At 47.8% G+C, this 14,853-nt stretch overlaps 1 protein-coding gene across 1 annotated transcript in view; it reads left to right on the plus strand.

The window, feature by feature from the left end:
* Positions 1-14,853, plus strand: part of STK36 (serine/threonine kinase 36) — a 128,642-nt gene that overhangs the window by 82,964 nt on the left and 30,825 nt on the right. The window contains exon 14 of the mRNA XM_078768054.1: positions 5,299-5,404. Coding sequence (XP_078624180.1) covers positions 5,299-5,404 — 106 coding nt within the window. The remainder of the gene's footprint in view (positions 1-5,298; positions 5,405-14,853) is intronic.

The raw sequence follows: 14,853 nt of genomic DNA on the forward strand, positions 1-14,853 counted from the left end.
TATTTAATTACTTTCAGTTTTATTTCTCATCTTCCACTTTCCTGTCTGATTTTAAAATTGAAATTAAATGTTCTTCATCCTGGAGGAGGAAACCGAGTTTTACAAAACGTGTTTTTCTAAATTGAAGTTGTTCAGAATTGATCCGTTTTGTGCATTTTATGTGCCAAAAAAAAAAACCAAAAAAAAAACCCACCTTTAGAGGCCATTTTTCCCCGCAAAGCGGGGGTTGGCCTTTTTCGGGGACCGTGGTTGTTGTTGTTTTTCGGTCCCCTTTTTGAAGCAATGTTTTACGGCCGGATGCCCTTCCTGACGCCAACCCTTTTTGCCGCCTTTAACGACAAACAGGGAATTACCAGTGAACTGGTACTCAATTAGCCGACCTCGGAAGGATGACAGGCTGAGTCAACCCCCCTGGCGTTAATTCAGCAATCGACCGGGATTCGAACCCAGGATCCTAGGATCCTAAGCCGGCACCCTAGCCGCTACCCCAACACCAGGGATTTTATGTGCCAAAGAGCTGTCATATCTATCTATAATAATAGTAAAATGATTGATGGCTCCTGTGCTGCGTCACCTTTCCAGAGAGCCGAAGCTGCATGCACGTTCGCCCCAAATTTTCTGTGCAAAATGATTTACACACAAGGAAAGTTAGTGTACATGTACATATATCTTTATGGCTTCCCTTATTTATGATCGGGCACCCAACTTTCTATCTTCTATATTATTCTTTAAAGAAAATGGAGTGACCCTGCTCTGCGCCAACTTGCTCTATCAGCTTCCATTTTATGTGTGCAAACAAATTATTTACTGTAGCTCTGCCTGTGTGCCAACCTTTGACAAATATTGTGATAAAAACCAACAAAAGGAATTACTTTCCAACCTACATTGTTCATCCATTTGGAGAGTGTACCTTGGGTAAGCTTATTTTCACGAGTCGTTTGTTGTGTGGTTACATCATCTCTGAGCTGTTTAGAAAAATTACGACTGCCGGTACACCATTTCAGCTACATGGTCGCCAGTTCCCAACTCAACCAGAATTTGACATGACGATAAATAATACCCAAAGACAAAAAGACAGAGTTGGCCTTCACCTGGAAAACCTGCATTTTCCCCATGGATAACTATGTCTCCTTCTCACGCGTAACAGGATTTCACGGCACAGTTACTATGGTGATCCAGAATATCGCACATTTGCCAAAAATATCGTTCTCTCGCCAGTACTCCTGTAGTACGCCAACAATTAAAACAATCTCAGCTTTGAAGTCTACAAACCAATCAGAAACAATAATTTCATCTTCTGAAGGCCACGTCCACATCAACATTGATCTCGTCGCAAACATTAACAAGCGTTACGCCTCGGTCCCCCGTCGGTGAAGTGATGTGAGTTGACAAAGTGGAAGATGCAAGGCGGCCATCTTGGATTTTGACATGGCGACCCAATTTTCAATAGCGTTCTTCCTTATGCATAGATACACCCACACACCAGATAAGAAGTTAGTAGTTCGTTTAATTTTCAAGATATTTCGCTCACAAGGTTCAGACATACATGGCGGCGGCCATCTTGGATTTTGACGTGGCGACCCAATTTTCAATAGCGTTCTCCCTTATGTGTAGATACACCCACACACCAGATTAGAAGTTAGTAGTTCGTTTATTTTTCAATATATTTCGCTCACAATTTTCAGACATATATATGGTGGCGGCCATCTTGGATTTTGACGTGGCGACCCAATTTTAAATAGCGTTCTTCCTTGTGCCTAGATACATCCACACACCAGATTCGAAGTTGGTATTTCACTTATTTTTCAAGATATTCCGCTCACAAGGTTCAGACATACATGGCGGTGGCCATCTTGGATTTTGACGTGGCGACCCAATTTTAAATAGCGATCTTCCTTGTGCCTAGATACACCCACACACCAGATTATAAGTTGGTACTTCACTTATTTTTCAAGATATTCCGCTCACAAGGTTCAGACATACATGGCGTTAGACATACATGGCGGCGGCCATCTTGGATTTTGACGTGGGTTGCACCCACACACCAAATTAGAATTCAGTCCTTCGCTTACGCACGCCCGCACGGACGCACACATGCACGCACACGGACGGAGGGGAAAACCATAGTCCCCCTTTCGCTCTGCGGTGCGACGGGGACAATAAACCCAAATTTCCACCCTGTGTATGAGGCATAACAGTGTCGGTGATATGTCAACATCAAAAACCCAGTGTGTCTCAACTCATCACATTCACTATTTATAATTGCAATTTAATCGAGTCCCTTCACTAGTATTTATAATAAATAGCACCGCAAAGCGGGCGTAACCCCTCAGCCCATGCATGGTGGAAACCAATTTCAAAGATGGCTGCCGTGGCGGCCATATTGAAAATCGCAGCACGCCCATGAACCTTCCTCTACTCAAACCCAACACACACTGCAGAAATGGATTTAATCGGACAAGCCGTTCTGCTCGAAATTGACGGAAACCAATTTCAAGATGGCTGCCGTGGCGGCCATATTGAAAATTGCAGCGCGCCCATTTTCGAAAGGCACCTTCCTCTACTCAACCCCAACACACACTGCAAACATGGATTTACTCGGATAAGCCGTTCTGCTCGAAATTGATGGAAACCAATTTCAAGATGGCTGCCGTGGCGGCCATATTGAAAATCGCAGCGCCTCCATTTTCGAAAGGAACCTTCCTCTACTCAACCCCAACACACACTGCAAACATGGATTTACTCGGACATGCCGTTCTGCTCGAAATTGACGGAAACCAAAAGTTGGGTTGATGGGTGAAAACCGAGTTTGCTTGCTTGATGCAAACTCCAACCCTCGCTCAACTCACAATGGTGTACAAGGCTCCGCCCTTTCTCAACATTAGGGTGTGGACTGTAGAGACTCCACCCCTCTCCTCAGCAAGAGGGTGAGGGGCAGGAACAAATTTTGGGCAAATGCACATGTGCAGTTTAAGCTCTACCCTTTCCTCAGCAAAAGTATGTCTATTAAATAAGTAGTAGATCGGGGTTTATTACTTGGGGAAAAATATATTTTTTGACAAGTATGTTGATCACTCCGGTTTGTGTGTGTTTGTCTGTCCGCTTACTTATATTTGCCTTAAAAGGTCACAATTTTTAACGGATGTTCACGAAACCTCACCAAATGGTAGAGTTGGTGTTCCGACAGAATCCTATTTATTTTTGAGGTCAAAAGGTCAACATAAGCCAAAGGTCAATCACTTTTTTCGAATTTCTAAAATCCTCAATTTTCATCCGATTGACTTGAAATTTGAATAGGATTTTCACATCAGCTTACTGAATTCAACCGCATCTATTTTTAGGTCAACATAGTCCAAAAGGTCAACATCGGCCAAAAGGTCAACATAAACCAAAAGGTCAACAACCTTTTCGAATTTCTAAAATCCTCAATTTTCATCCGATTGACTTGAAATTTGAATAGGATTTTCATATCGGCTTACTGAATTCAACCGCATCTATTTTGAGGTCAACATAGTCCAAAAGGTCAACATCGGCCAAAAGGTCAACATAAACCAAAAGGTCAACAACCTTTTCGAATTTCTAAAATCCTCAATTTTCATCCGATTGACTTGAAATTTGAATAGGATTTTCACATCAGCTTACTGAATTCAACCGCATCTATTTTGAGGTCAACATAGTCCAAAAGGTCAACATCGGCCAAAAGGTCAACATAAACCAAAAGGTCAACAACCTTTTCGAATTTCTAAAATCCTCAATTTTCATCCGATTGACTTGAAATTTGAATAGGATTTTCATATCGGCTTACTGAATTCAACCGCATCTATTTTGAGGTCAACATAGTCCAAAAGGTCAACATAGGCCAAAATGTCAACATAAGCCAAAAGGTCAACAAACCTTTCAAATTTCTAAAATGCTCCATTTTCATCCGATTGACTGGAAATTTGAATAGGATTTTCATATCAGCTTACTGAATTCAACCACGAACTATTTTTGAGATCAGAATAGGCCAAAAGGTCAACATAGGCCAAATTTTAAAATTGTCAATTTTCATCCGATTAACTTAAAATTTGAAGACGATTTACACATCAGGTCACTGAATTCAACCACCAATTATTTTTGAGGTCAAAAGGATGCTCTACTGAGTGCCATTCTACTTTGTTCTCTTTTGCCAAGTGTCGCCGTATGAGTGATTTTTCATAAGATTATCACCTACATAGGATGCAATAATTGCTTTCAGCAAAGAAGTCGAACTCCACTTCAAGTTCACATTCCATACCCACACACAGGGTGGGTAAACATGCACCAAGTGTTACATACATTTGTGTCACAATATGAACTTAGAACAAACAGTAAGACATGTAACTCATAAATCCAGGTCTTCAATTCAAAGACTCACACAGATCTTCAATTTGGAGGACTGTATCATTATAAGTGGGCGGCTGTACAGGATAATGATGGCAGCCCATAACCTGTATTTATGTTTCGTGCAACCTATTGGTGCCACGTGCACGAAAGGAACATTTCACATGGGGAAAAAAAAGGTTCTGGGCCGTTTTTTTTTTTTTTTTTTTTTGGTTTTTTTTGTATACTGAATCGAGGCTCGTGAAAGAGCTAACATTTATTTCACAAACAAATCAACCAGACAAACAAAATATACAAAAAGAGGGAGCGGAAGACGAGATGGGGAGAGAAGGGGAAGCACACAACCACAACATTTGAGAGCAGGGAGAAGTGTGGGAGGGAGAGGGCTTGGGGGCAGGAGGCGGGGGAGGGCGGGGGGGAGAGGTATAAAACACAAGGGGACCGAAATTAGCGGGGGTAGAAAAGATCAAGGTTTTGGATGGGGGAGGATAAGAGATGGTGGTGAACAGCTGTTTTAAAGACCTGGAGGGAGGAGTGGGATTGAAGAGAGTGAGGGAGTTTGTTCCAGAGGCGGGAGAAAAGAGGAATGAAGGAGTGAAGGTGAGCAGAGAGTCTTGATTTTGGCAGTTTAACCATAAGAGGGTTGCAGGCAGATCTTGTGCGACCTGTAGGAATATTTGGGGGACAGAGCCCAGAGAGGGCTGGGGGGGGGGCAAGGCCAGAGAGGAGTCGGTAGAAGACGGAAAGACCACCCAAAGGTTCTGGGCCGTTTACTGTCAAGGAGAGCCCAATTGGTAAGGAGATTTCATTTATGCCATATTTTCCCCCATACAATAACAGCAGCGATGACGATAAATCATGCATGCTTAGTTGGCAGATTGCACGTGTCCTCGAGGTTCCTAATTGTGGGCCTTTGATGGATGGTCATGTCTACAGTTTGGAACGTTTTGGCAGTGAAGCAGAAGCATTTATCAAGTTGCTGGACGGTTTTCTCTTTTCACCCCTTGACCGGGAACACTCGTTGACGAAGCACTCGATCATGGTGAGAGTCATCGTCCTTCAGCTCATCACAGCATCTTGAGGTCACTCTTGATCACATGTTTCATGTTAACTGTTTGCACGACATGAGAAGTATCCGTTTTTCACATTCATGTTGCACGACTCATTAGTGCTTCACAACGATGATCTGTGCAGAGTTTGTTTGTTTTAATTTGCTCTCACTGGTCGACGAGAACTGTTGATTGGAAAATGTGTCCCTCATCTTTACTCATGATCATTTCCACCCCGACCGACCCTACCTAATCCATCCTTCCTACCTGCAGGTTACTGCGTTTTATTCCCTCCCTGTCCTTGTTTTCTGTTTGTTACTTATAAAATTGAAGATTTTCCAAGTATATCGGTTGGTTTTGCGCGTTATTCAGTTTGTCAATCGCCTGCAGGTCACAATTTTAAAGCGATTGTCATGAAACTTTACGAAGTTGTCCACGTAGTCACAACTGAGAAGTCTATTGATTTTGAGGTCAAAGGTCATCTTAAGGTCAAATTTCTAAAATCGTCATTTTTCATCCAATGAACTTGAAAATTAAAGAGCAATTACATAAGGCATCACTGAATTGGGAAGCCTGGTGTTGGCTTAGTGATTAGGGTGCCGGCTTGGGATCCTAGGATCCTGAGTTCAAATCCCGGTCGATCGTTGAATTAATGCCAGGAGGGTTGACTCAGCCTGTCATCCTTCCGAGGTCGGCAAATTGAGTACCAGCTCACTGATAATTGGGCCAATGCATCAGCGGCACGAACACGCTTCCAGAAATATGATGTAACCAGCAGCCACAGGTTGCATACGAAACAACAACTGATTTGGGAAACCAACTATTTTCAAGTCAAAAGGTCAGAGGTCAAGTCAAGGTCAAACTTCTAAAGTCATCCATTTTCATCTGAAAAATCATCAATTTTCATGTGAAAAATCGACATTTTACATCTAATTAGCTTGAAAATTAACAGCAATTACATAAGGCATCACTGAATTGGGAAACCAACTATTTTTTAGGTCAAAGGTCAACTCAAGGTCAAACTTCTAAAATCATAAGTTTTCATCCGAAAAATATTCAATTTTCATCTGATTGACCTGAGCATTCATTAAGATCGTCAATTTAAATCATAATGAAATGGCCAAGTTGACGTATCCATGGCAACCTCTGTTTGGGGTAGGGGTAGATTTTGCAAGTATCATGCTCTGCACGACACCTTTCTTGTTTTTTTTCTCCATTCCCTTGCTTGTTGGGTCCAACTGCTTGTAATTGTGGCTCGAACAACTGTGGCTCCCCTTCATGTTAGAGACCTTTTTGTTAATGCGCCTCTAACATCTAGCACTTCCAGCAAACTGGACAGATGCACCAGAAGCATTTCCTGATTGGGGGAGATATATATTTATATACTAGCCAAGATACCTGTTGTATAAAGTCCCTGGTGTTGGGCTAGCGGCTAGGGTGCCGGCTTAGGATCCTGGGTTCGAATCCCGGTCAATCGCTGAATTAACGCCAGGGGGGTTGACTCAGCCTGTCATCCTTCCGAGGTCGGCAAATTGAGTACCAGTTCACTGGTAATTCCCTGCTTGTCGTTAAAGGCGGCAAAAAGGGTTGGCGTCAGGAAGGGCATCCGGCCGTAAAACATTGCTTCAAAAAGGGGACCGAAAAACAACAACAACCACAGTTCCCGAAAAAGGCCAACCCCCGCTTGCGGGGAAAAATGGCCTCTAAAAGGTGGTTTTTTTTTTTTATACCTGTTCTATAAAAAAAAAACCAAAAAAAAAAAACCCACCTTTAGAGGCCATTTTTCCCCACAAGCGGGGGTTGGCCTTTTTCGGGAACTGTGGTTGTTGTTGTTTTTCGGTCCCCTTTTTGAAGCAATGTTTTACGGCCGGATGCCCTTCCTGACGCCAACCCTTTTTGCCGCCTTTAACGACAAGCAGGGAATTACCAGTGAACTGGTACTCAATTGTTCCTGTTCTACTCAACCTGTTCTATGCCTGGGGAAATCTGAGTATGTGGGAAGGGTAGGAGGTGGGGAAGTAGGTTGGAATTGGGGGAATGTGGAAGGGGTTTGTTGAGGGGAGGGGAGTGGATGCGGGGGTAGAAAGTAAGGGGTGAGGGAGATACCTGGTCACCCAGGTGAACCTGAGTTTGGGGGGTGAAGATGGGAAGGGGTGGGGTTGTGGGGGACTTGGGGGTGTTGGGATGGGTGAAGGTCAAAGTGTTGGTATACATATTGTTGCGGATATGGGATTTGCATCCATCCATATCCGCTTGTAAATATTCCCCTATTTCCTCAATACTTCCCAACTATCCCCAATCCCCCATTCCCTAGTCCCATTTTCTGTAAACAACACTCTGTAGACCCGACCTCCCCCTATTTCCCCCCATTAAATGTCGCATCCAGGTCCACCGCATCTCACGTAGACAACTATAGGACATCTTGCTAGTTATTCTTAGTCTATGTCAGTTAAGGACTCGTTTCCAATAATTCTGACTCTTCGTTGCACCAGAATGTGATTGTATGGCACCGTTAGGAAGTTTAGGACCTCCCAATACCTCCCCGCAGCTCTTCCTCACGGTTCAGCAACAACAACAACAACAACAACGGCGGCGGCGCGGGGAGTGCGCGTCCTCACTCCGGCTTGGTTGGTAGGGGGTGTTGGGAGGGCACCAGGCCTTTCCAACGAGCCGCCATCGAACATGTGCTCGACGGGGTTACCAAGTAGGGGCTCGCTGTCAGCTCCTCGTCAAGGGCGGAGCCCGGTAACCCCCGCACCCAATAGAAGCGGCGGACCGGTCCCATCTGGGGCGGAGCCAACCAGCCGAGGGCGTGTGACTCCCCGCTGAGCATGCGCAGGAAGAGGGAGGTGACGTCAGATGCGCGCTGAGCTCGGAGAAGAAAGACACCACCTCCGAGCGCTGTGAGGCCTCCCTGCATCTTTTGGACCGTGCTTGATCCTGTCCCCGAGCCAAGGTGCACCTTGTGCTATCAACCGACCTGTCCTTCCCTGCCATCAATCCCTGTGTAAGTCAGCCTTGTTCCGTTTGTCTGTGGTCTGTCGGGGATAAGATAAGACTGTAACTAAGTGCCTATCTCTTCTGTGTCTTTTACCTCACTCTACCTTGTAATCTACCCCCTTTTCTCCACCACTAATTATATCCTCCTCCGGAGGTCTTGAGAACTGTACCCCTTGCGTCGTTTCATTTATCCCAGTCGTTGTGTCCTTTCCAATCATTGATTTAGCGTAGCGCGATTTGGCCAACGTCTGGGTGAATCGGGTGAGTTGGGGAAGAATCGGGGGAACTGTTAGGTCGCGGTGGACCATCCGCTCGGCCCATCATAACATCTAAACCGCGATCCGTAACAATTGGTGTCGGGGAGTGAGATTTGAGGCCCGAACCAAATTTTTAAAAAAACATCTAGGAAAAAATTTGGTCAAAATTATAAAGTACCGAAATTTGCTTTTGTTTTACAAAAACCCGAATTTTGAAAGTCGCGCTATGGCAGATCAAGACGGCTGGGTTCCGGTAGAGGAGAGTGGGGTAGAATCGACCCAGGACCCCAGGGAAGAAGTGGGGAAAATGGTGGAGGAGAGTAAAGAAGGTGGGGTTGAGGGGGTATCAGGTGCACAAAATGGCGCTCTCGCGCACGTGGTTACAGCGGCACCAAATTTTGCCGCGCCCGTGACCGTAGCAGCGGGCTTTGATGTGGGGGACTTCATGGCGCAATTCACCGAGATGCTGAGAATAGAGGGGGAGAAATTGAGTAATAAAATGGAAGCAATAACGAACGGATTGGGAAACCAAATGGAAGCAATAACGAACGGATTGGGAAACCAAATTGAAGCAATAACCAACAGAATGGGTGACCGCATGCAAAAATGTGGGGAGACCATGGATCGCATGGTGGGCGAAAGGGTCCCAGGGGTGCACGAGGAGGTAACGCGGGTCGAAAAGCGCTGGTTGAGCGAAGCGGAGGAAAGCGCGGGAACAATGACGGGGGTAGAAATCGCGACACGGGGTTTGGAAAAGCCGGCGACCGATGAGGTAGAGGGAATTTTATTAAAGCCAACGGTCGTCGAGGGGAACAAAGACAAAGCAGTGCTGGGAATTAAAATTGAAGAGATGACGGAGGTAGCCCGGGAATTGCAGGGAGAAATGGAAAATGTGCAAAGTCCCTGCTCACATCACGATGCGGTGCTTAACCCGAATGGAAGTTTGCAGGTTTTGGTGCAGGGAGGAAGAAGAACCCCGAAGGTGAGACGTGCTGTGTATTGTGCTGGGAGATTTTGTAAATGGATGTTTAGCGACAAAGGAATTGTCGCGCGATTGGGATCGATATGGCACCCGGGCGTTGGTAAAGGGTCCCGTGTGAGTGGAAATGGCACGCGTGTGAGGAAAAAGTGTGCATCGGCGAGTGGGTGTGTTATAAAGTGTGGGAGTGAAACCGAGTGCGAGCGAGAATGCACGTCGGGGTGTACGGAGTGTACGTGCGAGGGTGAGAGTGACCCGGAGAGTGAGTTGGTGGTGGAGCGGGTGCGAGAATGCACGCTTGGAATGGTAGAGGGTGTGCGAGGAAGCACACCTGGGTTGGTGGTAGCGCGAGTGTGGGAGAGCCCATCCGAGCGCGTTAGTGGGTGGATGCAAGAGTGCACGCCCATGGTGAGTGTTACGGAGGACGTAACGGAGGAGAGGTGTGGACCGAGGTGTGCGAGCGGCGAGTGTGCGCAAGAGTGTGCGCGAGAGGTGTGGTTTGTAACAGGGAGTGCGTTGGTGGAATGTACGGACGGCGTTGGAACGCCGGGTTTTGTGAGGGTGAAAGGGGGTAGCGTATGCGTGTGAGCATGCAAGTGAAGCATCGACGGTAACCGGGTTAGCGGTTAGGGCGACGGATAGCCGATGCGAGCACTCGGGGCACGGTGTGCTTTGTTGGATGCGAGGCCCGGCGCGGATCGAAGCTGCGTCGTTTCTCTTCGAAACGTCGTTGCCGAATCGGGCTTGGCCCCGCCCCGCACGGTCGAGTCCGGGCCTTGGCGGGCGAGGCGACCGGTCCGGTTCAAGGGCGAGTGGGAGGAAGCGGAAGGGTGCCCCCTCGTGGGGACGGGGTTCCGACCGGGGGAGATTGAGCCATCGGGCCCGGGACCGCAAGGTGCCGCGCCGAGATGGTGCGTGGAACCTCGGTCCAACCAAACCACCTCCCTTGAACCGAAAGCCGGACGGATTCAACCTGCAGGCGACCAAACCACCCGAATTCATTGCTCGGCTTTACGAACCGAGTTTAATGATGTCATGACGCACCGAGGCTAGGATATAGCGGACTGTGATGATGATGGTAGTGATTTGATACGAAATTTATAATAGTGGGTAGAATTGGCAGTAAATGGAAAATTTTTGAATTGGTTGGAATTTGGACGAGCAAAATTGATAGTGGGACCTCCCCGATGTGGTGGGATGGGCAATCCACCATCCCTCACGGCGAGGGGGGGGCAAAGGAGCACTAGTTATGGGGTTGATGGCAGTGAAAACTAGCCCGGGTGGGTTAGGATATTGTGTGTAGGGATCTAGAAGAGATTGACATTAGGTAACGTTAAGGTTTAGTTAGTGACTGATACCTGTAGTGGGGACGCAGGTAGATTAGTATGGATGATAATGACGAGGGAGCGCAATAGTTTAAAGGGACGACTGGGAAGCGCAAGTTTCAGAGGGGAGTAGTTAGATGAGATGATGCTGTGTGAGAACTGGACAGGTGTGTGGAGCAGTGAGGGAGTAGTGAGTGTTGTGGATCAGCGCGAATGCGCTTGGGGGAGAGAAGGGTGCAGGTGGCACCAGGTGTGAGTGCACAGGTGTGCACCAACAGGTGAATGGAATAAATGGTTGTGTGGAAGACATGGAGTGTGGAATAAGTGGAGTATTGGAATGGATGGTCGTGGAGTGAGTATGGTGGAAACGATGGAGTGGAGTGGGTGGTGCGAAGGTGTGAATGGGGGAAGAGTGGACCCCCATCACGAATACCCGGGGCGGGTAGTGTAAGTGTTAGGTAGAGGGTATAGGTAAATTGTGGTTGGATATTGGCATCTGTGGTGCGAAGTGAAAGAATGGTATTTGGATGGGTGCATTAGTGTTGTGGAAATGGCTGGGCGTGTAGCCTGTTAGTGTGTGTAGTTGGTTTGGGCACTCCACCACTGTGAGGATGTCGGCCAGGTGAGGCCGCAGGTGGGCTCTGGGAGCCGGTAGTTGTGGATGGGGCCCGAGGATCCGGAGGACGGACCCGGGTAGCCCAGTGCCAGAGGGCACCGAGTGGGGTGACAGAGCCAGGAGGGGCCTTCCCCAGTAGATAGGTTAGGTTAAGGAGCAGGTAAGCTCGGGTGGCAACTACAGTGGTGGAGGTGTGCAGGTGGGTAGACCTGCTGGGAGAGCTTCACGTCACAGCCCAGAAATTGTGCGAGGACACCGGGAGATGAATCGGGGGAGTGAGACCCCAAATTGAGAAGCACCACAGTTTGGTCAATGGGAATTGGTTTTTAGAACCCATAGAGTAAGTTGGCCAATGGATTGGCAGGGAAAGACCCCGGGTAGTGTAAAGTGTGTTAATGTCATTTAGAGGATAGTTAGGATTGAAGTCTCCTCGCACCATCTACATGCACTCACCTGAGATGACGTACCTCCACACCATGCCATGTTTTGTTATTTTATTGTGCAGATGTTTGGAATGTGAGACGCATCATGACGTGGGTGTGACATTGTGCTTTGTTGTTCCATCTCTTCCTACTTATGAGGATTGATGACGAATTGGGTGATGGCAAATTTTGGATAGAGGGATTGTGGTGACGAATTTGGTATAGAGGAAATATGGGGAGACGTGACAGTAGCGACGGATTGGTAATGTGTAGATTTTGTACATATGGGGTAAGGGCAAGGGTAGTGTAGGTGACAGTGGGGTGACGTACGGTAGGGACGAGCTTTCTCATTTCGCTCTCCGTGCGCATTTCGCCTTGCATTGCCTTATTGACGTGTACCCTTGTGACCTTACCCCTCGCTCATTTCTCTTGTCCCCCTTTTGTCTCCCACATGACCTGTGCGCCATGGGGCGCCGAGGGGAGCGTGCGTGAGTCGGCCATTGTGCGCCCGGAACTCTCAGAACCAGCTGTCTGCATCGATGCACCACATTATGGACCACATGTCTGTGGCCGAGCACCATTTATGGACCCCATGGGTTGGGGCATGGCCCCTCTGCTGGAACCGGCCATGAGGGCCCGAAATCTTGCTGGCGGGCCTTGGCCACAGGGCACCGATGCCCCACAGGTGAACCACACGTAGTCGGCCCTGTGGGCCATAAATAAAGAAAATAAAATGGACACGTTGGGCACACTTTATTGCAAATAGGCCGCCAGTAAGAAAATGAAAGAAAGACAACAACTGGAAGACAATAATAATAACCAGCAGAGGGAGCCGAAGAGCAAGAGACCACCTGCAGGGTTAGGGGTTGTTGGTTTATTTTTATTATTGAACATTGACGAACTATGATGACTGGGCACCGATTGGTGCCTGAGGGTGTATTGGTGCGTTTTGGGTGCTTTCATGGTGCATTGATGCAGAGCAGACTGTCTCCCCCCCAGAAAGAACAATCACAGGTCCTGGGTTAGTCTTGTAAATAAAGTAGCGTCAATTGTAAATGATGCTCCCTACCGGCTGTATGTTTAGTTTGAGGATGCTTTCCGCGATTCGGTTATCCTGTGGGTGTGTTTCTGTTAGGAGAAGGGTGCAACGTCGCAGGGGGACATATTTACTCATTTGTGAACATCTGTAAAACTGTCGCACTCAGGGTTGAGTTAATAGTAGAGGGAACTACATCTGAGTGCCACACTAACGTAGGTAAAAATTTATCGGGTCGGGACGCCCCGAGGTAGAGAAGGGTGCAATGTTGCGGATATGGGATTTGCATCCATCCATATCCGCTTGTAAATATTCCCCTATTTCCTCAATACTTCCCAACTATCCCCAATCCCCCATTCCCTAGTCCCATTTTCTGTAAACAACACTCTGTAGACCCGACCTCCCCCTATTTCCCCCCATTAAATGTCGCATCCAGGTCCACCGCATCTCACGTAGACAACTATAGGACATCTTGCTAGTTATTCTTAGTCTATGTCAGTTAAGGACTCATTTCCATTAATACTGACTCTTCGTTGCACCAGAATGTGATTGTATGGCACCGTTAGGAAGTTTAGGACCTCCCAATACCTCCCCGCAGCTCTTCCTCACGGTTCAGCAACAACAACAACAACAACGGCGGCGGCGCGGGGAGTGCGCGTCCTCACTCCGGCTTGGTTGGTAGGGGGTGTTGGGAGGGCACCAGGCCTTTCCAACGAGCCGCCATCAAACATGTGCTCGACGGGGTTACCAAGTAGGGGCTCGCTGTCAGCTCCTCGTCAAGGGCGGAGCCCGGTAACCCCCGCACCCAATAGAAGCGGCGGACCGGTCCCATCTGGGGCGGAGCCAACCAGCCGAGGGCGTGTGACTCCCCGCTGAGCATGCGCAGGAAGAGGGAGGTGACGTCAGATGCGCGCTGAGCTCGGAGAAGAAAGACGCCACCTCCGAGCGCTGTGAGGCCTCCCTGCATCTTTTGGACCGTGCTTGATCCTGTCCCCGAGCCAAGGTGCACCTTGTGCTATCAACCGACCTGTCCTTCCCTGCCATCAATCCCTGTGTAAGTCAGCCTTGTTCCGTTTGTCTGTGGTCTGTCGGGGATAAGATAAGATTGTAACTAAGTGCCTATCTCTTCTGTGTCTTTTACCTCACTCTACCTTGTAATCTACCCCCTTTTCTCCACCACTAATTATATCCTCCTCCGGAGGTCTTGAGAACTGTACCCCTTGCGTCGTTTCATTTATCCCAGTCGTTGTGTCCTTTCCAATCATTGATTTAGCGTAGCGCGATTTGGCCAACGTCTGGGTGAATCGGGTGAGTTGGGGAAGAATCGGGGGAACTGTTAGGTCGCGGTGGACCATCCGCTCGGCCCATCATAACATCTAAACCGTGATCCGTAACAATATATTCTGAACCTTCTTCAGGTATCGGCACTTGCACGTCGGCAATTCCGCACACATTGTTCGATACACAGGCGACATTATTCAAGGATGAATGATGTGAAAATATGGAATTTTTCTGCTAATCTATATAGATGTATGTGGGGTCGTGGGGTGAGGAGCGAGTGAGGAGGGAGGAGAGAGGGGGAGGGTGAGGGGTTTGAGATTGTTAGAGAAGCAGGTAATAGTGCAAAACCATCCTGGGGGAGTGGACAATCTTCATGCCAAGTGTGAGTGAGCCACATGGGTGAAAGGTATATAGAAGCAAACACACATTGTAGGGGTGGTGTTAGGTTAGTATGGGGAGTGTGGGGGTTGGGGAGGAGGTTTATTGGGAAAAACCGCCATGGGGGAGTGGACAGTCTTCATGCCAA

The sequence above is a fragment of the Myxine glutinosa genome, chromosome 14, assembly GCF_964187855.1.
Source record: "Myxine glutinosa chromosome 14, kmMyxGlut1.1, whole genome shotgun sequence".
Lineage (NCBI taxonomy): Eukaryota > Metazoa > Chordata > Myxini > Myxiniformes > Myxinidae > Myxine > Myxine glutinosa.